This window comes from Caretta caretta, chromosome 6 (assembly GCF_965140235.1).
Source record: "Caretta caretta isolate rCarCar2 chromosome 6, rCarCar1.hap1, whole genome shotgun sequence".
NCBI classification, from domain to species: Eukaryota; Metazoa; Chordata; order Testudines; family Cheloniidae; genus Caretta; species Caretta caretta.
In genome coordinates this window covers 68,435,557-68,459,895 of record NC_134211.1, presented here as the reverse complement: position 1 = coordinate 68,459,895, position 24,339 = coordinate 68,435,557, and the positions used below count along the sequence as shown (strand labels likewise).

The 24,339-nt window shown below is 40.7% G+C and overlaps 1 protein-coding gene across 1 annotated transcript in view; it reads right to left on the bottom strand.

Annotated features, from left to right (window-relative positions):
• Positions 1-14,578: 14,578 nt before the first annotated feature.
• LOC125638717 (cytosolic phospholipase A2 epsilon-like) overlaps positions 14,579-24,339 on the bottom strand; it is a 53,459-nt gene continuing 43,698 nt past the window's right edge. The window contains exons 17-22 of the mRNA XM_048854799.2: positions 23,983-24,120; positions 21,815-21,922; positions 19,425-19,616; positions 18,401-18,567; positions 17,259-17,445; positions 14,579-14,817 (exon numbers count right to left, since the gene is read on the bottom strand). Of these exons, the coding sequence (XP_048710756.1) occupies positions 14,579-14,817; positions 17,259-17,445; positions 18,401-18,567; positions 19,425-19,616; positions 21,815-21,922; positions 23,983-24,120 (1,031 nt within the window). The remainder of the gene's footprint in view (positions 14,818-17,258; positions 17,446-18,400; positions 18,568-19,424; positions 19,617-21,814; positions 21,923-23,982; positions 24,121-24,339) is intronic.

Genomic DNA, 24,339 nt, shown 5'->3' with positions numbered 1-24,339 from the left:
TTGCCTCTTGAACAGGAATCAGTGGGCAGGACTGCCTTGCACGCCCTCCACGCAGGGCTACAGCCCCTTCCCTGTACAATTGCCAGCGCTGATTGAAAGCAGGGAAACAGGCTACATCACCCTCTACTCACGCACATCCACTTACCATCAGTAAACAGACAAGAAGAATTTTAATATAGCTTTCAGATTCCTTTGTTAAAGATTCAAGTCAGGAAATGAAAAATATCAAACTTCTCATAGTAGTGTTGACTTAAATTTGGTGTACACACAAAGTTGCACTGGTTTAACTAAAGATGTGATGTTAAACCATTTTAGTTAAAACATGTCAACTTTGTGTGTGAGCACCCACATTTTCAGTTTGTTATGTATTGCAGAGTTCTGTATTGACAAAGCATAACTGCCTCAGAGAAATGGTCACTGGAAAAACTAGGTTTCAGCAGGTGCGGAGGCGTGGGATGGAGCTGTTGGAAAGTGAGAAGGTGTGGTAGGCAGTTTGGAACTGTGAAATAAACTCTTTAGTTTGATGTTTCTGCTTAACATGGTCAATATTAACAATGCTATCATTAGTATTACTATTGTTAATATTAATAATAATGATATTTAAAAGTCATCTATATATTTAAGAGTTAGCACCTCATCACCTACTTGAGATGACCAGAGCAGTTCACACTTCTCAGAGCTATCATTTCAGGCTGTCTGAAGACTCAGGGCTCGTCTACACATATAGTTGTTCCTGATTAACTTCACGTGTAGACACTCTTATTCCAGATTATGAGAGTCACACATTAGGAGTTGAGCAAATCATTGGGTTTTCAGTTCAGTTGCCAAATTTGCGGGGGGAACCCCTAGGAAAACAGTCTGATTGTTTTTGTTGTTTTTGTTTTGTTTTTTGTTTTTTTGTTTGTTTACTTGCCACAGCAAGAAACAGAAATTTTTTGTTTTGGATAGAAACAAAAAATACACTACACAAATACAAAACAAAACAAAACAAAAAACCCAAAATGAAACTACATTTTATCTCCTCTTTCATTTTCTTTAGTTTTCATGGTGGTTTTTGATCCAAATAAATTTTTTTCAGTTTCTCATTTTGTTTTGGGGTTTTTTCACACTTTAAAAAAAATATGTACAGTTAAATTCCTAAATGAAAGGTAATAGGTAGAATCGGCAAGTTTTTAAGAGCCACCTCTCTAGTTATCAATATACAGCGCAGGCAAATGTTTTACTTGTCACAGATCTAGCAAGTGCTCTAATAAGTCTACAAATGGCTAGAAAGTTTAATTATTGTTTCACAGGTATATCTGCAGGCCAAGAAAGGAAATACAAGAGAAGAGGGTATTTCTTGTTGGGTCTGTAACTACTATTTGCCAAATACTTCTTCTCTCACTTCATTTCAGATCTTTCCACAGCAGATATTATTTGCTGATTGCTAAACCGATTTCTGCTGTAGCTTCCCACGTTAATATTAATTTCACAGGAGGAGAAGTTCTTTATCAAGAATCTTTGTGTCTCTTCCTCAGTTTGCCTCTTGGTCTTTTCCCATTCCATGCTTTCTTTGGGAGCCTATTATCCATGGGAAGGTGCAGATGTGCTTCCGTAGAGACTGCTTCAAATTGTTTGAGCAATCTCTTTGTGCATGATTTTATCTTGCCATTTTATGTGCGTAACAGCTTGAAGCAGCCATTTGTGAAATATTTTCCAGTTCTTCAATGTGCAGGTGCTAACTTGCCTGTATTTTGTAAAGAAAGGCAAGAATGACTATAGTATGACAAACATAGACCTTGGTAATGTTTTGAGTGATATTCTGCTGTGTCTAACCCAGATGGTACAATTTTCAGAATGAAAAATAGGTCATGAGAAATTCCAAAATTTTGGGGGGGAAATTCTGTTTTAGAACAAAAAGGAAAAGTTTTGAAATTTCCTGTGGCAGGAAATTTAAAAAAAAAATCATTTTGAAATAATCAAAAGGAAATTCCCTCTGAGAGCCCAAGCTCCAAGGTTCCTGGCTCAGCAGTGGCTCCCAGGGCTTCCACATTCCCAACTCGACATTCCAAGACCAGCAGGGACCACTATGACCATTGATAGAACTTCCTGAATAGAACTTCCCCAAAATAATTCTTAGAGCACATCTTTTAGAAAAAATCCAATCTTGATTTAAAAATGGCCAGTGATGGCAAATCCATCACAACCCTTGGTGAATTGTTCCAGTGGTTAATTATCCCCATTCAGGTACTTCTAGAGTCTAGACTAATCAAGTCACTCTTTAACCTTCTCTTTGTTAAGCTAAATAGATTTAGCTCTTTGAGTCTATCACTACAAGGCATGTTTTCTAATCCTTTAATCATTCTTGTAGCTCTTCTCTGAACCCTCTCCAGTTTTTTTCAACATCGCCTTTGAATTGTGGGCACCAGAACACAATATTCCAGAAGTGGTCACACCAATGCCAAATACAGAAGTCAAATAACTTCTCTACTCCCACTCGATATTCACTTGTTTAGGCATCCAAGGATCACATTAGTCTTTTTAGCCACAGCATCACACTCAGAGCTTATGTTCAGCTGATTATCCACCACGACTCCCAAATCTTTTTCAGAGTCATTGCTTCCCAAGGTGGAGTCAGTGATGGTTTCATGTTTTCTTTCAGGTCATTAATAAAAATGTCAAATCGAGTAGGGCCAAGAACAGATCCCTGCAGGAACCCACTAGAAACACACCCATCCAATGACAATTCCCTTTACAATTACATTTTAAGATGCATCAGTTAGCCAACTGTTAATCCATTTAATGTGTGGCATGTTAATTTTATATCTTTTTTTTTAAATCAAAATGTCATGCAGTACCAATTCAAATGCCTTCCAGAAGTCTAAGTATATTACATCAACATTACTGCCTTCATCAGGCAAACTGTAATCTCATCAAAAAGAATATTAAGTTAGTCTGTTATGCATAAACCTATATTGACTGGCATTCATTACATTATCCTTTTTAATTCTTGATTAATCGAGTCCTGTATCAGCTTTTCCATTATCTTCCCCAGGATCAATGTCAGACTGTCATGCCTATGATTACCCAGGTCATCTCATTTACTGTGTTTAAATATTAGCACAACATGAGCTTCTTCCAGTATTCTGGAACTTTCCCAGTGTCCCAAGGCTTATTGAAAAATCAACATTTACAGTGCAGTGAGCTCCTCAGCCACCTCTTCTAAAATTCTTGGCTTCAAGTTATCTGGGCCTGCTGATTTTAAAGCGTCTAACTTTAGTAGCTGCTGTTTAACATCCTCCCAATGTACTAATGGAATGGAAAGAGTGTTATCATCATCATCATGATATAAGGCTGGAAGCCCTGGAACTCCTGGAGCCTCTGACCCTGGGATAGACCACATGGCCACTTGTCATGGACCCTGGAAGCCCTGAGGTCCCAAATTAAAGGCAGTCTACCTGGCAGGCTGCCGAGGAGCCAGGCAGATGAGCTGGCAGGAAATCAGGAGGGTTTCAAAACCTGCCTGTGTTCCATTGAAAGAGTCATTGAAATCTGCACATTCCTGCAAAAGATTTTGATTTCAATGAATCAGCATTTTCAGATGAAAAAAATGTTCCATTGGAAAGTTTCTGACCAGCTCTAAAAACAGGTCTTATATAAATGTACCTTGACCAATGAGGCACTTATATTCCCTGGTTATGAGACACATCAATTTTTGAGCACCAGAGGTAAAGTCATTGCCTCTCTGTCCACAGTACTCCCTATTACACTTTGTCTGACATCAATTATACAAAGTTAAAATAAAATATGAATTTACATAGTTACATCCTTCTGAAAATGCTCAAGAAGCAGATCAGATGAGAGAGAATACACATTAATATCTACCACAAATCTGAACAGCTGAAGCCCTGAATCTCAGCATGCAGCTCCATACACAAGCTGACTGTTTGAAAAACAGCAAATCAGAGATGTACAGGCAAGCTACACTGCAGCAAGACTGACTGGATAGTTAATATATTTAGCTCAGCTCCTGCTAACTGTTGAACCAGTTCCCAAGTATACAACACTAAGTATATGTATGGGAGACAGGCTTTGTCATGGAGCTATATTACCGCTTACACAATCAGATCTGCAAATAGGAGGCAATAGGCAAGTACAGTCACCAGGCACAAAAGTCAGGAGGCAGTTCTATGAAAGGGCAGTTGTCACCCAGCAAGGGACTGGTCCGAAACCAATTGTCTAATGTTCCTACAACTTTCTCACTACCATAACAGCAGGGTACATTCTTGCCATGCAGTGAGGCACTCACAAAACATGCCACTTAGCAGAGAGTTCTACAGGATGATAGACCATTAGCACAGGAGGCCTGTGTCAGCAACCGGTGCATAAATGTGTGCCTATTCAGTGCCTATTACACACACACACACATACCCTTGCTAGTATGTCAACCTGGAATTACCATGCTAACATCACCAACAAGTACATGGACTCCACAGAAGACAAAGATGGAAAGTGGAAAGGAATAGTCACAGTATTTGGGCCTAGAACTTAGACACCTAAGCCACCTTATTATCAAAGAGAGGTTTCCACTTGTGAGTCACAAGCAAAGCTAAGTGTCCCCAAACAGCTTGGACTTAGGCGCCTATCTCCGCAAGAGGGGCTCAGCTTAGGACACAGCCCTCTCACTGGTGTCTCTCACTGACTTGTTTAGGTGGCTCCCCTACTAGTGTGCTGAGTTTTGTGGATCACACTCTAAGGTGCCTAAGTCATTCCTTGTGAAAATGAGAGCGGCACATGCCTCATGCCACACAAAGTGGTGGCGGTGCCAATGTTCCTCTTGTAACGTTTAGTTCAGTGTCTAGAGCACTCGCCTGGGATATGGAAGACCTTGGTTCAATTCCCTCCTCAGCTTGTTGGGGAAAAAGGAATTCACAAGAGCCAACTTTCCAAAGTGCTGGGGGGGTGCTTGACCCCCAGCTCTGCCCCAGGCCCCACCCCCACTCCACCCCTTCCCCTAAGGTCCCACCCCCACCATGCCTCTTCCTGCTCCTGCTCCACCCTCACCCTGCCTCTTCCCACCCCTGCATCTTCCCACCCCCACTCCACCTCTTCTCACCCCGTTCCACCTCCTCCCCCAAGCGCAGTGTGTCCTCGCTCCTCCCCCTTTCCCCCCCAGATCCTCCTGCACACCGCAAAATAGCTGATTGCAGTGGGGAGAGATGCTCAGGGAGGATGGGGAAGGTTCCGATTGGCGGGGCCCGTGGGCAGGCAGGAGGTGCTGGTGGGAGGGAGGGGTTCTGAAAGGGGGACTGCCAGTGAGTGCTGAGCACCCACCGTTCTTTCCCCCGTGGACGCTCCAGCCCCACAGCAGTGCTCTAATGGCTGGGCTGTGGGATATTCTGATTTGGGGGTGGAGGGGCTCCCTGAATCGCTGTGGATAAATAGTGAAAGAGTGATTGGCTCCCAGAGGTTGTAGTTCAGGTGTCTCATGGCCCCATTCTCCTTTACGGGCCAGGTTCCTCAGCCAGACTGCATCTCCCATGATGCACCACAGCAGCTCAGTAGGAGGGTAAACCATAGTGCCGCATGGGAGCTGTAGCCTGGCAGGAAGCCTGGCCAATAGAGTAGAATGGAGGCATGAGGCACTGCAGTGGCATTTCTCAGTTGAAATTTTCAGTTTTAAGCCAAAAGTTTTCAGCTTCCGAGCTTGTGCCAAAAAGTCAAAATATTCGGTGGGGACAAAAAAGCCATCTTCTGACCAGCTCCGCTTCCAAGTGAAATTTGGGGCTACCAAAGAACAGAAGCTCATCAGCACTGATATAAACCAAACCAGCTGACTGGCAGTGAGAGCTCTAAGACCTCCAGGTTTGGTGAGGCTTCCTCCTCCATAAGATTTAATTAATCAATTAATTAATTAATTAACGTGTTGAGTTGGGCTGAATTTATCCAAAGATCTCGTGCATGAACTAATCAGCTCTGATGGTCCACAGGAGTTGAAAATGGATTTTAAACCCTCAAAAAACTACAAACCCAAATATAGCTGGAAGCAAATGCACTTTGTTTCTCTCAGTGAGCCTTGGAAGAACTATTTAGGAGGAAATGGGAAGACAGGAGAGGTCACATCATTACTGAAGCATATAATTAAATAGTAGCAGACTATAATCAGGCTTCCATTGTCATCACTGGAGGCAGCACCACACAGTAGCTAGTGCTGACTGAGCTGGAGGTAACAGTCACATCACTCATGGATGCCAATCTGGTGATGTGATCAGAGAAGCTTGGAAATGTATTGGGACTGATTTTCATTGACACCAACACCCTTTCCACCATTATGACAGCATAAAGTGACCTTAGTGTGCCTGAGAAGTCAACCCAAAGTCAGTAGGTGCTAATCATGCAATGAGCCAAAATTTGCAGTTACACCCCATACCACACCTAGTCAGGTCACAATTTGGACCTTGGTTAATTAGCCCATCAGTTTAATTGGCGATACCCAGAGTTCATTCACTCTGGGCTAAAAGCACAGAATTTAGTGGATTATAAGAGCTGTTCATTCGGATTGAAATATATTTATTTGGATGTATTTTCAAGATGTTCTTTGGTATCCAGAGCTAACGCATCAAATTTTGGACCTACTGCATCCACCAAGATGTTGAGAGCAGCCAGAGGTGCTGGAAGGACTGCAAGAGGGGGGAGATTGGCCCAGCCAGCCCTTTATGGTGGGCAAGACAGGCTAAATTTGAGTGAGTGGCAATGCAAGCTGGTGCATGGGGTCACTATGCCACACAAATTTGGCCAAGCCACCCCTCCATCATGAGGGAGGAATGGCCAGGCGAAGGGAAAGGGCTCCATTATGTCACCTGGTTCCAGTCACAGGTTACAAAATGGCTTCTAAAATACATAGGAGACAATTGTTAACAGGCCTATTTGAGGCCTTCTAACGACCCACATATCTATTTCTCCCCTCCCCGCCACCACCCCCACCTCAGACTCTTATGTCTGAGTGTTCCTTGGACGTTTCCTTTAGGATTTCCCTCTACCAGCTCAACCTCAGCATATCTAAGCAGTCACTGGTTTGGGATAACACACATGAGATGCATTGCAAGTTAGCAAACCAACAAAGTGCAGTTTCAAAGGCTTGTGCCCTTTCCTTTCCTCCTTCTTGACCATGAGACAGGCTGTGGAATGCTCAGGGTGAACTCCTGTCCCACTTCAAGTTAATGGCAAATATTCCATTCGCTCTAATGGGACCAAGATTTCATTCTTGTCTACGGGCAATGCTGGCATCTAGCCAACATTGGCTCTTCTCTGTTAGTGTCACCACAATGCCTTGTAATGCTACTTCCCACTATTAGGATAGTGCTATTGCAGATCAGGGACAGTAACCAGAATGGACCAAGATGTACTGGGGGCTTTTTCACATGCACGTCTTACTTCACCATTTCCCTTCCTTCACAGCAGAGTTACTTCTGGCCACAGGGTGGCGAGAAGAATTTGCTATTGTGGTAGAGGTAGAGGCTGACATTTTTAAAGCATATTAAAAACAAGGTGTGTAATAATAAAACTCAGGATTTGGCTGGTGTAAGAGCTTGTTAAAAATCAGCCACCATGTCTTGTTCTTACTGAAGCCAATGGCAGTACTGCTATTGGGAGTTTTGGTATGGACTTCAATAGGAGCAAAGTTAACTTTAGTTAATAAAAAAGCTTATTATAAATTAAGCCTGTCACATTAAAAAAACCCTCAGGATTGGACTAAGAAGAAGTCTATAAGAGCTCAGGCATTAGCAAAGGTAACACAGAGGCAAGTGTGATTTCTTTTTAAAAGTCATCTTTGACTCCTAAAATGAAAATCTTTTTCTCAGGAAAAAGGGTTGCTAAATACATAAAAGATTATGTGAACGAGACTGCTCATATGTTTCATTGGTAGCTTTTCAAAAGGATCAGCGTCAGGTGAAGGTTTCCCTCCATGAACTAAGACAGTGATTGGGTGAGAAGTCCCAGCTGAAGTTCCCAGTACTAGCAGAAGTATAGCTGTTGCCTCCAGTAACTCCATGCCTCATTCAGAAACAACCAAAATGAAATTAGCTTAAAGGACAACATCCCACCCTCGTTAGCTGAATGACTTTGCTGCATTTGAATGCAAATGAAAATAAAATTACATGTACACCATGCAAACTCCCCGGGAGTAATAATGCCTTATTGCAAAAAGACAGTCTTCCCATACTCCAGTTAAATTCTCGTGTGTGGGGAGGTCTGCGTTGGGATTCTGAACGAAAACTACCTAAAACATTAACCCACAGGAAACAAGCTTGTAATCATCAGAAACTGTGGACCACATTCTTCTTTCTGATCAGCCCCTTTGTGCTACTCAGGTAGCACAAGGGAGCTGAAATCTCTCTGTAACTGGCCAACAGAGAATTCCCTTAGTGGAGGAGAATTCTTAACTGGTGCCAAGCACTCCTGCACTAATATCTTTCAGTATAAAGGAGTCTGAGGAGAGGGAGGGGCTATTCTCCACTCCACTGAACCTGAGCTGGCATATGGCTCCTTATCAAACAGCTTTGACAGGCCTTTTCTGTTATTTTAAATCTCTCTGAATGGGGGAAATTGTGTGAAATTCAGGTTTCACAAGATGAAATATCATTGAAAGCAAAGGAAGCTCAGGGGAGTATACTGGCTGGCAAAGTATCATGAGTGCAAACTAAGTTTGAATCTCCAAACTCCAATAATTTATTTTAACATGGGGTCCACATCAGATCAAGTAGTTTTGAAAAGAAACTGTTGCACCCCAGGCAGTTTTTGTAGGAACAGCACATATGCTTATGAATGTCTTGGCACTGTCACAGAGCTGTGCCTTGTAAATCAAAAGTAGCTTTTGATGGCAATTGTACAAGTGTCAATGAACCAGTTTGTAAGATCTACAGAACCTTTAAGGTGGCAATTATCTCAGAGCAAAGTACAGTGTCCCATCTCCGACCGTTAGTGTCGCAGTCACAGATCGGCTACATGCCATCGTAGGCAGTCCCATCATACCATCTCCTCCAAAAATTTAACAAGCTCAGTCTTGAAACAATTTAGGTTTTTTGTCCCCACTGCTCCCCTTGGAAGGCTGTTCCAGAACTTCACCCCTCAGATGGTTAGAAGCCATCATCTAATTTCAAGCCTAAATTTGTTGATGGCTGGTTTATATCCATGTGTTCTTCTGTCCACACTCGTGTTTAACTTAAATAATTCTTCTCCCTCCCTGGTATATATCCGTCTGATGTATGTATAGAGAGCAATCGTATTTCCCCTGAGCCTTCGTTTTGTTAGGCTAAACAAGCCAAGCTCTTTGCATCTCCTCTATAAGGTAGGTTTCAGAGGAACAGCCGTGTTAGTCTGTATTCGCAAAAAGAAAAGGAGTACTTGTGGCACCTTAGAGACTAACCAATTTATTTGAGCATGAGCTTTCGTGAGCTACAGCTCACTTCATGATGAAGTGAGCTGTAGCTCACGAAAGCTCATGCTCAAATAAATTGGTTAGTCTCTAAGGTGCCACAAGTACTCCTTTTCTTTCTATAAGGTAGGTTTTCCATTCCCCTGATCATTCTAATAGCCCTTCTCTGTACTTTTCATACTGGAAGCGTGTAAAGGTGGTATAAAGCCAACTTTGCAATGCCCTCTTGAGACGTGTTGTGTAATCCTGTGGCTCAGGCAACACGCTCTGTATTAGACTCAATAGATTAAAGGGAAACTTTTGAATAATAATCTATATTGAAATATATGTATTTTCTAAATGTAGATACTTTTATTTGAATTACACACACACAGAAACTTCTTCGAGTGCTGTTTGAAAATGACCTCCCTTCCCTGTACAGCTCAGCCTTGTCCTTCCTCTCTGTGCCAGATTCTTTTCTTGAGTTGGCCAGTCCCATCCTCCAAACACATGCAGCTCTTGTGGGTTATCCCTCTCCCCTACACCATGTAGCCACTGAGCAATTCCCACCTCGCTCCTGCTTCCAGCTATTCCCACAACCCTTCAGAAATACTTTCCTTTATTTATTTTGCCTGGAAAATCCAGTTAATTTTTCAAAACAAATTCTAGTAAATATTTTACAGAAAAAAAAGCTGTTTCTCAATGGGCCACATTGCAGTCTGTGTTCTCCTGCACAAAGAGGACTGTAGGTGCATCACTTGTAAGTAAAAAGGGTTATGCAGATGCATACAGAGGAAAGAAGCAACATAGTGTACTCCTGGGTTACCTTGTAGAGCTACTGGCATCCACCCAGCATCAGCAATTCCTCTTTCATGGATCCTGGAGCATTGGGTCAGAGTTGGAGACTAGCCACTGAGGAGCAAAATGCTGCATATATAGTTTGACGCTAGTGTAGTTCAGATAATCTGCAGTGCATGTACACACACACACGGCATTCAGTTATACTCATTACTTTCGGAGCTACAAGGAACCTTTAAGGAACAACTGAGATACACTGCTCCACCTTTTGCAGATTTCTTATTCTAATTATTTTTACAGAGACCAAGCTGCAAGGGAATTCTTCTGTCTGTAGCACAATGACAAAAAATGCCAGAATGAATGCTGAAGTGTGCATACTGATAATAATATACACACGTGCATATGCATTTGTGACTATGGTGTCTATATATGTACTGGCTGCGGTTTTCAAAGCAGCACAGTAAAACTAATAGAAGATGTGTGGCTGAATCCCCTGCACTGCTTTGAAAATCTGAATCTGTATTTGCGTATGTGTATTGAAAGCGAAGAGGCAGAGACGGTGAGAAAAATTAACGTACGCCTGGGAAGGCTGCAGAATAAAAAATTAAAGTTACAAAGTTGTTTTGAATCAAATATTTCTGCTTTTGGTCACTGGTTTTATTTTTAATTAAACAACTGAAGACTTCAGTAACTTCAACTGAAGAAATAAATAGGCAAAGCATGTTTGTGCATGCATGAAAACTCCCAAATTTAAAAGTTGTCAGCAAAAAAAACAAAATAAAAAAAGTTTTCAGTTTTTGATTAAAAGGCAAAATTTTCCATGAAAAGTAGATATTTTCTGTGGACAATGTGACAATTGCAATCCCGATATTCCATTGGCAAATAGCTTCAGCAGAAAATTGGTTATTCCTTTTCTGTTCAGGCTGTTTTAAAAATGTTCAGGCTTTCAGTGTAGAGAGGAAGGATGGTCCCATGGTTAGGGCAATAGTCTAGGATACGGGAGTTCTGTTCTCTGCTCCGCAGACTTCCTGTGTGGCCTTGGCAAGTCACATAGCCTTTCTGTGCCTCAGTTTCCATTTTATAAATGGGAATAAGAGCACTTCCCTACCTCTCAAGGGTGTTCTGAGGACAACTACACTGAAAATTGGGGGGTGCTCAGATACTACAGTAGTGGGAGCCATATAAAAACCTGAGACAGTCAGGAAGCAGAAACAATTTCACATGACAGGTGACCACAACACCAAAAATAGCAAAAATGCTAAGAGCCAGATTCTGATACCACCCATGTTTAGTCCTGTCATAAGGTGGCCATTTCTCAGGTGCCCCCTCATGTCCTCAGGATGGCTCTGCTTCAAGGTCTCTCTTCCGGAGTCCCCAGTAACTCCTAGCAAGCTTTCCAGGTAAATTAACCCCTCAAGGGCTATTTATATAAATTATAAAAGTCTCACAATCATAATCCAGAATTCCCTAGCACCCTCCATCTTCCAAGTCCCAACAGTCCATCAACACACATATATGGCTCTGGCATCTCTCACTCCATTTAGATGTTCATATAGGCCCCCAGCGTCTCTCACCACACCTCACTTGTATGACTCTGATGTCTTTCACCACTTCACTTTCACCAGGGTAAGTGGGACAATCTTCATCACGGCCTTTCAAAGCTTTACCAGTGAAATAGGTCAGGAACCTTGTGCTGTGAGTAGAAAGATGGAGACAGGTAGCAAGGACCCAGTCTGGGGAAGAGGGGGCTGGAGTTAGGATTGGATAAATTAGCCTGTCATCTGAAGAGGAGGGGCTAGTCAGCAAAGGCCAGGAAAAGCATAATGTGGAACTGCAGGAAAATGTATGAGTTTATGCATTGTCTGTTGGATTGTTGCCATCTTGGTGGAGGCTGCAGCCTCATGGTATTTGGCATGCAATTTAATGTCCATCACATTCATATTTTGGTTACAATTATCTTTTAATCAGAGTTCGTTGTACACTAGATGCATGCATCAGTATGTGATGTTTGATTATTACTACCTTCTTTTCTTCAAGCACTTTTGTTGCTTGTGAATAATACATGAGTGTTTACAGAGGTAGATAAATGATCTTGTGTAGAAAACTCAGATTCATGTGTATCATTATAGCTGCTTTTTGATTTTTCAAGTGTGCTCCATCTCCTATTTCATGCTTACACACACATCATTTAATGTACTCACAGGCAGGGTATTGACTCAACTGTTCTTCGCTAAATGCAGTTTAGTTGTGATCACGGTTTAAAACACATTGTTTTGACAGTGTTATGAAAATTAATGGTCACTGCTTTTATTTTACAGAAGTCTCCTCAGCTGTTTCATTGCACATGCTCTGTGTCAGTCTACTGGATCAGCAGCTAGTCAATGACATATAGGACAGTATAATTATCAAGCTGTCATTTAATTATATACCAGTACACTTAGTAGCTGCATTTGATATTACATGATTGTATAGCAGCTAACCCTCCTGGTGCAGTCCACAGCTTACTGGTATTTTACTCCTTTCCCCTCTTGTGTATATGCATTAAGATATGATCTTAAGTAAAATGAACACATACTAGTTGTTGCCATAAGATTCCTGCTTCTCTCACTGTGCTGAACAAGAGCTAAGATGAGGTTGATCAAATTTCACTTTGGGCGGATACCTTCAGCACACACCCACATGAACAGGAAAAGAGAGACGCTGTCGGAGGCTGATGGTCTTCTTCAAACATCACAAGACTGGTCTGACTAATAAGCATGGGCGTAATTATAAACTTAAAGGCCACCATCAAACAAAACATTCATAAAAACAACAGGTGAAGGGCAACGTGCTGATGAAACTGTGAGGAAAGTGAATCTCCTTGATGCTCTATGCTACATTGAGTATAGCAATTCATGAAAGAATACACTTGACAGAGCTGTTTTTAAAAGGCTGGATATTATTTAATTCATGTGATAGGGAGAACAAAACTGAAACAAATGAATTTAATCAATAATGTCATATGATCCTCTTATGAATGGCGAGGATTTTATGGATTTTGTTAACATGGATGTCAGTGAAACAACAGGAGATTTTATAGCTGACAAGGTACTAGGCACTCTAAAGAGAACAGTTGCTGAAAATAGACAGATAGATGAGGAGGAGTTACACTGATTGCCCTATGCACACAGCAGTATCTTTGCATTTTCTCCAGAACAGTGAAATGGAGCCAGAAAAGTAGACTAGTCAGTGTGTGGGTAAAACTATTTGACAGAGAGTCAATTCACAGAGCAGACATTCCTGACTTAAACCAGAATTACTGAGGTTTTAAAAGATTATTTAAATGCTCGTTTACTGTGCTGTCATTTTTATTATGGCTTTTAAATGTGTATATTATGTATAGTATTTCATAAAATACCATGAACTGTCCTTTACTTAAAACAAATACCTAGGTCATGACTCAATTAACTCTATTTCCAGGAATGGCTACTTAATTGGAATGAATCAGAATCCACCAAAGCATCCCAAGTTAAACATCTATTGGTCTGGCCAAACATTAGAAAGCTTTAGTCACTCCCAAGTTGCAGAAGATAGAGCATTCAGGAGGATTAGAGCAACAAGGTGGGTGAGGTAATATTTTTTTACTGGACCAACTTCTGTTGGTGAGAGAGAAGTTTTCAAGCTTACACAGCGCTCTTCTTCAGGTCAGGGAAATGTACTCAGTATCACAGCTAAACACAAGGCGGAACATATTGTTTAGCATCGGTAGTTGACACATATTTCAAGGGATCATTCAAGGTAAAGTAACATGTTAGCACCTTACCAGTCAGAGGGGGGAAAGTGGCAGTGGGGGGAAGCTGGAGGGGAGAAGGATAGTGAGTTATAGATTGTTGTAATAAGCCATAAATCCAGTATTCAGTCCTTGACATTTACTGTCTAGCAAAGTTATGAATTTAAGCTCCCAGGCTCATCTTTCAAAGGAATTGTGCAGGTTTCCTTTGAGGATGAGGGCTGAGAGATCAGATATGGAATGATCGCTTTGTGAAAAGTGTTCACCACAGGTGATCGGGTATTTTTGTCTTTATAATTTTTCTGTGTGAACTCATTCAAAAGTATAGTGATTGTCTGGTTTCACCCACAAAGTTGTTATTGGGGCATTTAGTGCACTGGATAAGGTACATCACATATTGTGATAGGTATGTGTAGAACCCATGGATCTTGAAAGAAGTGTTGAGGGGGTGTTGATCATTGTAGCAGTGGAGATATGTCTGCAGGTTTTTCATCTGTTGTTGTGGCAGGGTCTGGTGCTGCTTTGAGTTAGTGTGTCCTGGTCCATGAGGATGATGATCTTGGAGAGATTGGGGGGTTGTTTGAAAGCCAGAAAAGGGGTTTCAGGAAAGATGTCTTTCAGGAGGATGACTGTGCTTGGGATGGGGACTGGGTCTGAGATTGTTTTCTCCTCCTCACCGCTGCATGCAAGGCCTGAAGAATCAAGTTTTCATTGTTCTGGATGTTGTAATTAGTCAGTTTCAGCAGCTTGTTGAAATCTTGTGCCTTCAGTGAGACCTCCCTTGTCGAATATGGGGAATAGAAACTGGAGACATCAACTTTGCCCAGTTCTATTTCTGATGCACTGCGTTCCACACCTGGGGAATGAAAAAAACAAAAACAATGGGTTTCACTACTGAGGCCCTGTTATACCCTATGTTATAGATCCATTTAATACACTGTGTCAAGAACAGCCCAGAGGGTGCTGACAGATTTAATTGCCAATCCAGTACTTTGATCTCTGGAACATCAGTCTCAAATCTGAAACCTAATGTGATGAGTGAGAGAATGAAGGTGACTGCATTGCTGTCAGCACCTCCTACTGTCCATGGAAAGTCATTTATAGGGGCCTTACAGGGGACTGCATGTCCACCACCCCATCTGGAGAGGAAGAGGTTTCAATGACAGTGAGGAAAAAATAAAATGGGACGTTGAGAGCAGGAAGAAGTAGAAAACTGGTATCTCCAGAAATTATCACAAAAAGAAAAATTGTGATTCATCCAGTAGTTTTGCAACACAAACAACCACCTCCTCAAACAGCCCACAGTACAAAGGACAAACAGCCTCCTCCCATGTCTGCTTCACCCCATAAGAAAAACCTTCCCAACAATCATCTGAAATCAATTTAAAAGATATGCTTTGCACTGCACTCTGAAGGCTGTTAAACTTGGACTTTGGAAGATGTCAACAAGGAGCACTTTTTCTCCAGACCTCAGTTGTGTGTGTAGAACCCACAGACACATCCTAAAGTCCTCAAGGTTTTATAAATGAAACCCTACACCTTGAATTTCTCCCACAGTGCATAGGAAGTGAGTACAATTCACAGACAACAGGTATAATGTGCTCACGTGAGCTCACTCCACCAAGCAGATGGCCCACTACATTTTGTACTTGCTGAAGTTTTTGAGTGGTCTGCAAAAGTATCCCTGAGCACAGCACAGTGCATTAGACTGAGCAGGAAATGACAAAGTCATGGATGATGGTCAGAGAAAGGCCATGTCATCTTAGCTAACTACAGACACAAAAAATAGTGGTACATACCCACATTCATATGATTAACATATCCTTTTTCAACATGACAGTTACCACTACTCCCTCATAATCCATGAGTAGATGACGGTCCAAAAGTATCCTAAAACTGTGAATTGTTGTGGCCAATAGAAGGAGCCATGGAGATTAGTATAGGAACCAAATTTTGTTTAAGGGGAAAAATTGTGAAGGCATACAATTGTTTTCTATGTCATCACTTGACACTTAATACCAGTTATACAGCAAGGTGAACAAAAAAAAAAAATTTCAAATGCTTAATCAAGTCTAATGATTCTGAATTTGCTCTGGTTTCCGAGTGGTAGCCATGTTAGTCGATATCAGCAAAAACAACAAGTAGTACTTGTGGCACCTTAGAGACTAACAAATTTATTTGGGCATAAGCTTTCGTGGGCTAACACCCACTTCATCAGTTCCTTGGATCTATTGCAAACTCTGCTAATCAGTTTCACCTCCTTCTTATCCAGATCCCTGTCGGAGGTAAACCCTGGAAAAACAAGAAAACTGCAGTACCCAAATCTGATGAAAAAAGTTACGTAAAGCTGAGTAACACCAACACATGGAGAAAATACAACCTCAACTGCCTCACCTTTTCCCACAGCTGCCTCAAGTAACTTACATGTTGAACACATGGTTTATACTGAAAGCCTAGCTCTCAGCCATCCAAGACTTAAATAACTTGTGCTGGCATTCCAACTTGTTCAACAAAGGCCTAAAAAACAAGTCATGGAATTAAAAAATATTGTAGAGGTGCCTGAACTTATATTAAACTGAATGTTTTCGTTAACCTTAATGGTAAACTTTTGTGGTCTTGATTTATTTACACTAATACTTGGTGAGATAACACCAAGTTTGAGTCAGACTGAGGTAAATGTGAGACTAAAATAAGGGAGGTTATATGGGACAAATGAGGAGAGCTGGGTGAAATTTTGCAAAGAACCTTTTTTTCAGTGAAAAATTCAGACTATAACACAGAAACATTTCATGAATTCGCATCAAATTCGCTGAATTGTTCATATGGGGGGGGGAAGTTCTGATATTTTTGAACGGAAACATTTTGATTCAAAACCATTTTTATTTTAAATGTCCTTTATTTTCATTTTTTAAAATTTTAAAATAAAAAAGCTTGAAATTGAAACAAAACATTTCATTTCAGATGAAACATTTCATTCAGCTTGCTTTTTTTTAAAAAAAAAAAAACTTTTCAATTTGTCACAAATTTTGAAAAAAATTGGTTTTGGTTGAATCCAAAACCAATTTTTATTTTTGCTTTCTGTGGAATTGCCAGAATTCTGAAAAATTTTGCCCAAACTCTATAAATGAGTGATATTACTGGCTGAAAGTGATCATTTAGAAGTAGTGATGTTGAAAGTAGAAAAAGGGACCCAGCCAAGAGACATGTTTATTAGTATGAAATAAAACACAAAGTTCTAGAGAGTGAGCAGGCTGCTCATGCTCACTGTAATGCAGTGACTGACTGCTGTTTACTTACCAGGTGCTATGTATCTTTGGAAGCTGTCATTCACGAGAGGGAAATAAAGCAGTATGGGAGCACCTGGGTTCTCTGCATCTTCAAACATATAACACTCCTTTAGATTCTTCCTTTCTTCCTCATTCAACACAGGCTTAGGAAATGGGATACCTTGCTCTGAGAAGTACGTAGAGGCCCGGTCCAGAGGCTAGATCACCGCAGAACAGAACAAACATTAGAACCAACAACAAGACAAAAGTCAGGACAGGATTGTACTGGTCTGCCAATAGGAATGCAAGTGACTGGAGACACATGGGTTACATTAAACGGGTTGCTGACAATACATTTTACTTTGTTCCTTGGAGGGCTGTCCAAAAATAATCTTACTGCACAAAACAGGAAACGTTTAGTATAGATTGTAAAGACCATTCAAAATTATACTATTCATTTAAAGACACTAGTGGCCAAGAGAGTTGTAAAACAGGAATTTGACTGGGAACAACACAGCAAGAATTCAAAGGAAAGAATGGTGTTACCAAAGATAATGTCTGCGTTCAATTATAGATGGGTCAGGGAGGTGGCCTGCAGATCTGGTTTAGACTCCGTTTCAGAGTTTGTGTTTGAGGACAAATCAGAAGTAGGACTCTCAGTCAGAATCTGATTCTAATGCACTGAAATCTAGTGAGCTGTTCTCATAAAACAAGTCTGACATTTAAATGGGAACACAAACAAGCATGTGAAGAATTTCTCCATTCATTAAATCACCCTTGGATAACTCAGGAAGTAAATAAATAAAAAAGACCAAATAAAGTTTTATCAATCACATGTGGACTGAAAATGAACATTCAAACCCTAATGGCTGTCAGAGAGGTGAATTTATTCCTTAAAATACAGGACAGGTTTCTGTCATCTCAACCATCACTACCCCTTAGTGTCATGCCACACAATGCCTTAATTAAATGTGGCGCATAGACCATTGTTCCCAAAACAGGGATGCATGCCACTATCTACAAAGTAGTTCAAATTAGATCAAGATTTTTCCTTCTGGAATCACCTTTCTCTTCTAATGTTTAAAAGTAGGAAATTACTAACATTGGCTAATAAAGACTTACAGACAAATGGCCATTACTGAAGAAAACAAAGGAGAAGCTGACCGCTCTTACCATTGTCTGTGATCCTCCACTGTAGTTTAAATGCAGAATGACGTCCACTTTCCTCTCTGGTCTCATAAGTGGTGGGTAACTGGTATCAAAGAAGAATGCAGTATCTACCAGCTCCAGATGCTCTGCAGTGTGTCTCAGTTGATTAGGCAAAGAGTCTAGCATAGTGTCTGAAAGGTAAGTATTTCTTATAAATGAACCACTGCAGGAGCAGATCTGCTACCTCTTGAATTTCAAGGGTCAGAGAGAAAAGAGAAATACAGCTCCCTTCCCTCCCAAGAAATGCACAATTTCTTTTGCTTGTGACAGCTATACCACTATAGCTTGTCCGTAGTTCTCAACATTTTTTGCACTTTGACCCCATGTTACAAGAGGGGAGAGTTTCAGGACCCCACCTCCTATCATTTCAGGACCCATTTTTATCTAGGCATAAAGAAAAGAAAAGCTGTTAAAATCTACCTGGAGCTATGGAACTCCCTTTCCCACTCTCCCAAAGGGCCATGACCCTCAGACTGAGAATCCATGCCTTGACATGGGTCCTCTCTGACATAGATGGTCATTCCATTTCTGGCATCCTCCTATTACTTCACCCCAGGCACTGGCTCTAGTAGCCAGCCTCTCCTAGGTTGAGAAGGCATTCCTTCTGACTGTCCATTCAGTCTCTTCTGTCTGGTCATCAAAATCGATGAATCATGCCAAACCTGAGAGAGCTTTTCCATGTGACCTACAACAAAATGAGTGGGGTCCCACCACACCAATTCCACTAAGCACTTTCAGCCCCAAACAATTCAATAGATGAATTGAATAGTTCTGTTAAAAATTAGCTTCAAGTTTTGCGATTTGGGGTGAAGGGATTAAAAAAATGAAGCTAATTAATTCTCCCTGTCCTATTCAGGAAAAAATAATGCGTGAATTAAACATAAAGCCCATTCAGTTCCCTCCAAGACAAACAGGTTTCCCTCACTAAATTTCAGACCCCCAAATTATCTCAAAGGAAGCCTCTCAAAATTGAGTGGCAGGACTATACCTTTCCATTTAGAAAACTGCTCATGCTGTGTGTACTCATTGTGCATCTGGAAACCCCTTAAGAAACTGTGGTACTTTGATACCGCTGGGCGATCCGTTAAAATATCTCGAAGTGCATTGGAAATGCCTCCTGCAGGAGTGTACATGCAAGTAGCCATCTCATGTGGCCTCTCAGGTAGATCAGGCTCTTCCTCTGAAGAAAGGTGGTAGAAATATCATAAATTATTCATGTTTTCGGGGCAGGTGAACGGGGAGATGTGGAATAGTCTTCTGCAATAGTAGTAATAATAATAATTTATTATTTATATAGTTTTCTAAATATGCACCTAAGGTCTGGATTCAAAGCCTGCTGAAGTCAATGGGAGTCTTTCAACAATGGGATTTAGATCAGGCTCTTCATGCACCTTCAGAATAAGGGCCGAGATTCAAATTAGACAACATTGTCATGATATTCTTTTCCTTGGGGGAAGCAATTGAAAGAACTGGCCCCGATTATTTCATCTCCCTTGATCTGGGTTTTCCGAGGACCCTTCGTGACACAGTTTCACTGCCTGTGGCGTATACTGGATCCTCAGACAGCTTCTGGGTGCTCAGGTAGCAGCAGCAGCCAAGAATACTTTTTCCCGTCTACACTTGGCTCTAAGGATATGACTTTTCTTTTGGATCTGGAGCTCTCTATTGGTACCCATTTTGTCAGCTCAGTACTGGATTATTGTAATGTATCTACATGGGACTACATTTCAAATTGATTCATAAAATTTGTTTAGTACACAATTTGGCAACCTTGAGCTTAGCAGTCTTTCCGACAGGGGTACATTACTCCTGTGCTCTGCATAGATTACCAATTTATCTTCTGTTTCAATTTAATGTGTTGATTTTAACCCTATAAAGACTAGATTTTAAAAAGTATCTCGGTGTCTAACTCTCATTTCAAAATCTGGCCCCAAATGGCTGTGTTTACCAGAGAGATTGCCAGTTTCTTAATAAGATAATTCTGCAGTGAGATCAGTGGAGGCCCTTGAGTTTAACCATGAAGGAGCTGCAGGCAAAGCATGATCGGTAAAGGGCCTTTAACTTTGGAACTTGCTTCCTCCCTTGGTCTAGTAAAGCTGGTGAACACTGCAAAACCTGTCTGTGTCCAAGCTTTTTAGAAGGGAGAATGCTGGGGAGATTGAAGGTTGGTTTAATAGGGGTGGAATCATTATTATTACTATTAGACTGTTGAGTAAGGAATATTCAAAATTTGTTTTTGGTTTATGTCTGGGATTATTGTTCTCTTTAACATACATGCACACAAAACTGTAGAAGGGCTCATCTGTAAAGGTCCAAATAAAATAGATATCTATACATTACAAAAAATAAAAACAACAACATTCAAATCCAGTAGGCCTAATGCCCATATTAATAGTTTCCTGGACCCAGTAAAACTAACATTTCCCTCACCTGCTCTACTTACTCCCACAGAACCCCAACACTAAGGGCAAGTCTACACTTAAAACGCTGGACCATCACAGCTGTAGCACTTCAGTGAAGGCACTGCTAACACCAACGGGAGAGGGTCTCCTAGTGGCATAGGTACTTCACCTCCACCTTCACAAGAGGTAGTAACTATATCAACAAGAGAAGCCCTCCCGTCAACATAGCGCTGTCTTCACCGGGGGTTATGTCAGTTTAATTGGATAGCTTGGGGGTGGATTTCATATGCTCATGAACAACATAGTTATAATGACAATTCCCTAGCGTAAGACCTGGCTTAGGAAAACTGGGGAAATAGACTGACTTTGTAACATGATCTCAAAGCCAGCAAATGCAGAGAAAAGGGGAGGCAAATTGTAGCATCAAAGACCCCTCATTGAAAATGCCCTGCTATCAGCCCCACCCATTTACACCCAAAGGTGTTAGCTTGTGCAGTCCAGCTGACCTTAGTTGCTGCTGTTTCACACAAGGAATAAGGTAGTGTCCAAGGTAGTCCCGGGAAAATGTTTAGAGTAAAAACCAACATTTTGAATTGTATCCGGAAACAAACTTGGGGGGCTAGCAGAGATTCCAGAACAGAGGCAAAATATGCTTTATGTGGGAAGCACCACTAAGTGCTTTCCTGCACGAACACTAAGTCCAGTAGAGGAAATTGTTCTTCCCAGTCTTTTGAGACTGCCTCATTTTCATTAGGCCCTACACTATGGCAACTCTCCTTCACCTAAAGAGTATCTTATTATTGCTGCTTCAAGATCAACCAAAGAGAGTGCTGCTCCGCAACACCAGGCACGGCTTACCCTTCCCGGTCCTGCCCTGGCCCTGAGACTGAGCACACTGCCAATGTGGGTATAGTGCTCACATCAGATGAGCATGCAGGACCAATCAAAACAAAATGGAAGGAAAAAACAGATGTACCTATTTCAGTCACTCTGTCTTGGGTCCATCTGTGCCAGAAGTCCTCTGAATTGTCAGCTGCATGCCATGCATCCAAGAGATTCTTGGAAAATACACTACTCCACATTCCTATCAAGGGGAAGAGATTTAATAGCAACTTATGAGTCCAAGTGAAGACTGAAGCATTTGTAGTGAACACGACCTTTTGTCCCTCCCCACAAATCTGTTCTAATTTGCTTTCTCATTTCTTTCTAATTTTAACATATAGCCCAGGCTTCTACAACTAGATTCCTGGAGCAGGAAAACAAGAATGTAAAGCAAGTCTTTCCTGAGGGTACAAAGTCTGCAGATCTTGTATGAGTGAAATTTGCAAAGCTGATTTGCACCCATATTTATAATCACTGCAAATTATCAAAATAAGACACCTCTGAAATTGGACTATCCCCTAGATCCAAATATTGGCACATTCCTCAATCCAGCTTTTGCTCCTCAGCTGTTGGAACTCTGTATTTCAATGAGAGAGATGGTTCAAAATTGGTAAAAACTACACAGGATATTTCAAAGTTGTTTCCACTTCATAGGGTTTGACCTGGAACAATTGCTTTTCTTTTTCCCTGAAATATATCTTTGACAAACTTTGAATTTTAATTTGTCCCCTTTCTCTTCTTTTTCTCCCTTTTTGTCACTGAATGCAATAGAATAAAAAATCTTCAAAGTCAGGGTCTCCCATTCCCAACTTATTTTGTTTTTTTTCTTTTGCCATTCTGTAACTTTTCCAAAGTGGAAAAAGTCTTGAAAAGTTACAGTGTGGCCAAAGGAAACATAGAAAAGTAAAAAAAGTGTGTGGGGTGAGGGAAGACCCTAGATATCAGTCATTCTACTGAATTCAGTAGCAAACAGAAATGGGAGGGTGGAAAAGTGGGAGGGAACATAGTTCAAAATATTTAGTTTGATAAAAACCCAGAAAATTTAAAATCACCTTTTTTCAAAAGTCTTTATTTTAATAGAAAGGCATTTTAATAAAAAAAAAATCAAATAAAAACTCTCTCTAATCAGCACTAATTCATGGAATCAGCCACAGAGGTTGTCATTAGAGCTCAGTGGGACATAGTTTTCCCATCCAACAAATATTTTTGAAAGTTCACATTTTTTTTCCCATTTCTGAACGTCAAAGATCTAAAAAATATTTACAAACCAAAATTTCAAATTTTCCCCCACTTTAGGTCAATTGAAACATTTTGTTTTGATAATTTTGAAATTTTTCATTTTGATTTCAACTTTTTTCTATTATTAAACTTTCTTTTATTTCCCCCCCACCGAATTAGATTACATTTCAAAACAAAAATCATTCTGAAGCAGAGAACCAGCATGTTTTGTTTTAAAAAAATGACAAAACGCTTTCCCATTTTGACAATTTCCACCTTTCCCCCCCCCCCCCCCCCTTGAGTCAGGAAAGTTGTCAAAACTGACCCTTTTTCACAGTTTCAGTTTGGACAAATCAGTATTATTCAATGAAAGCAATTTGTTAAAAAAATTCTGAGGTGCTCTTGTTCTTATCTCTCTAACTGCCAGAAAATGGCAGACTTTCTATATCTCTATTTATTCTCTTTTTTCAAATTTCTGTGGATATATAATTTTCTTTTATACCTTGCTTCTCCAACTTCTTTCATAACCCCCCTTTGCTACTATATGTTGTTTATTCATGTAACTATTCTTTAAATTCTTGAAGAGCTGTTAGCATACAGTTTGCGTAAAAGACATTACTACCGGGTTTAGATATGCTGCTAGTTATTGGGCTAAATTTTCAATATTATTGTGCTGTATTCCTCAGGGTTATAAATTAACAATAGAACTATGCCCTAAAGGGCTGAACCTCAGAGATTTGGAATATAAAAGTGTGTGATATGTTCTGCAAACTCAGGTGTTAAAGATGTATAAAATCTCACATCTACTCTGAATCTATCATTTGGAATCACAAGAAAATGAAACCAAGTGCAACTGTTTAGAACTATTAGGAAAATTTAGAATCACATTTAACTTTATCTGCTGCGCATTAAGATATAAAAACATTTTCTTCAGTTGATACTGCACCACTGCTGCCAGTCACAGAACAGTGGCTTGCCAGGCACTGATTTCCATAGCTATTAGTATTCTTATTAGGTAAACACTTTCCCAAGTGAATAAGACACCTTGCATGAAGCAGATCCGAGATTCTGGGAGCTTCTTCATCAGCCGGCCCATGAAGAACTCACTTCCAAAATCCTCTGCACGAATAAAGGCTCCATATTTCAGGAATCCCACCTCATAGGGAGTGAACTCCACCCACTCTGCAAACAGAGTCACAAATACCTATTTAACTGCAGTGGGTAACTAGTCATGGTGTTAGCTAGCAGGTAAAGAGAGTTAAAAGTAGAATAAACCTTCTGAGCTTCAGCTTTTCAAGGTGAACTATGTTATAGGAACCACCACTGTTTGCGACTAGCCATTTTTATTTACTATGAGTGCCACTGAAGGACATGGAGAGTGACTTGGGACTTAACAAATGG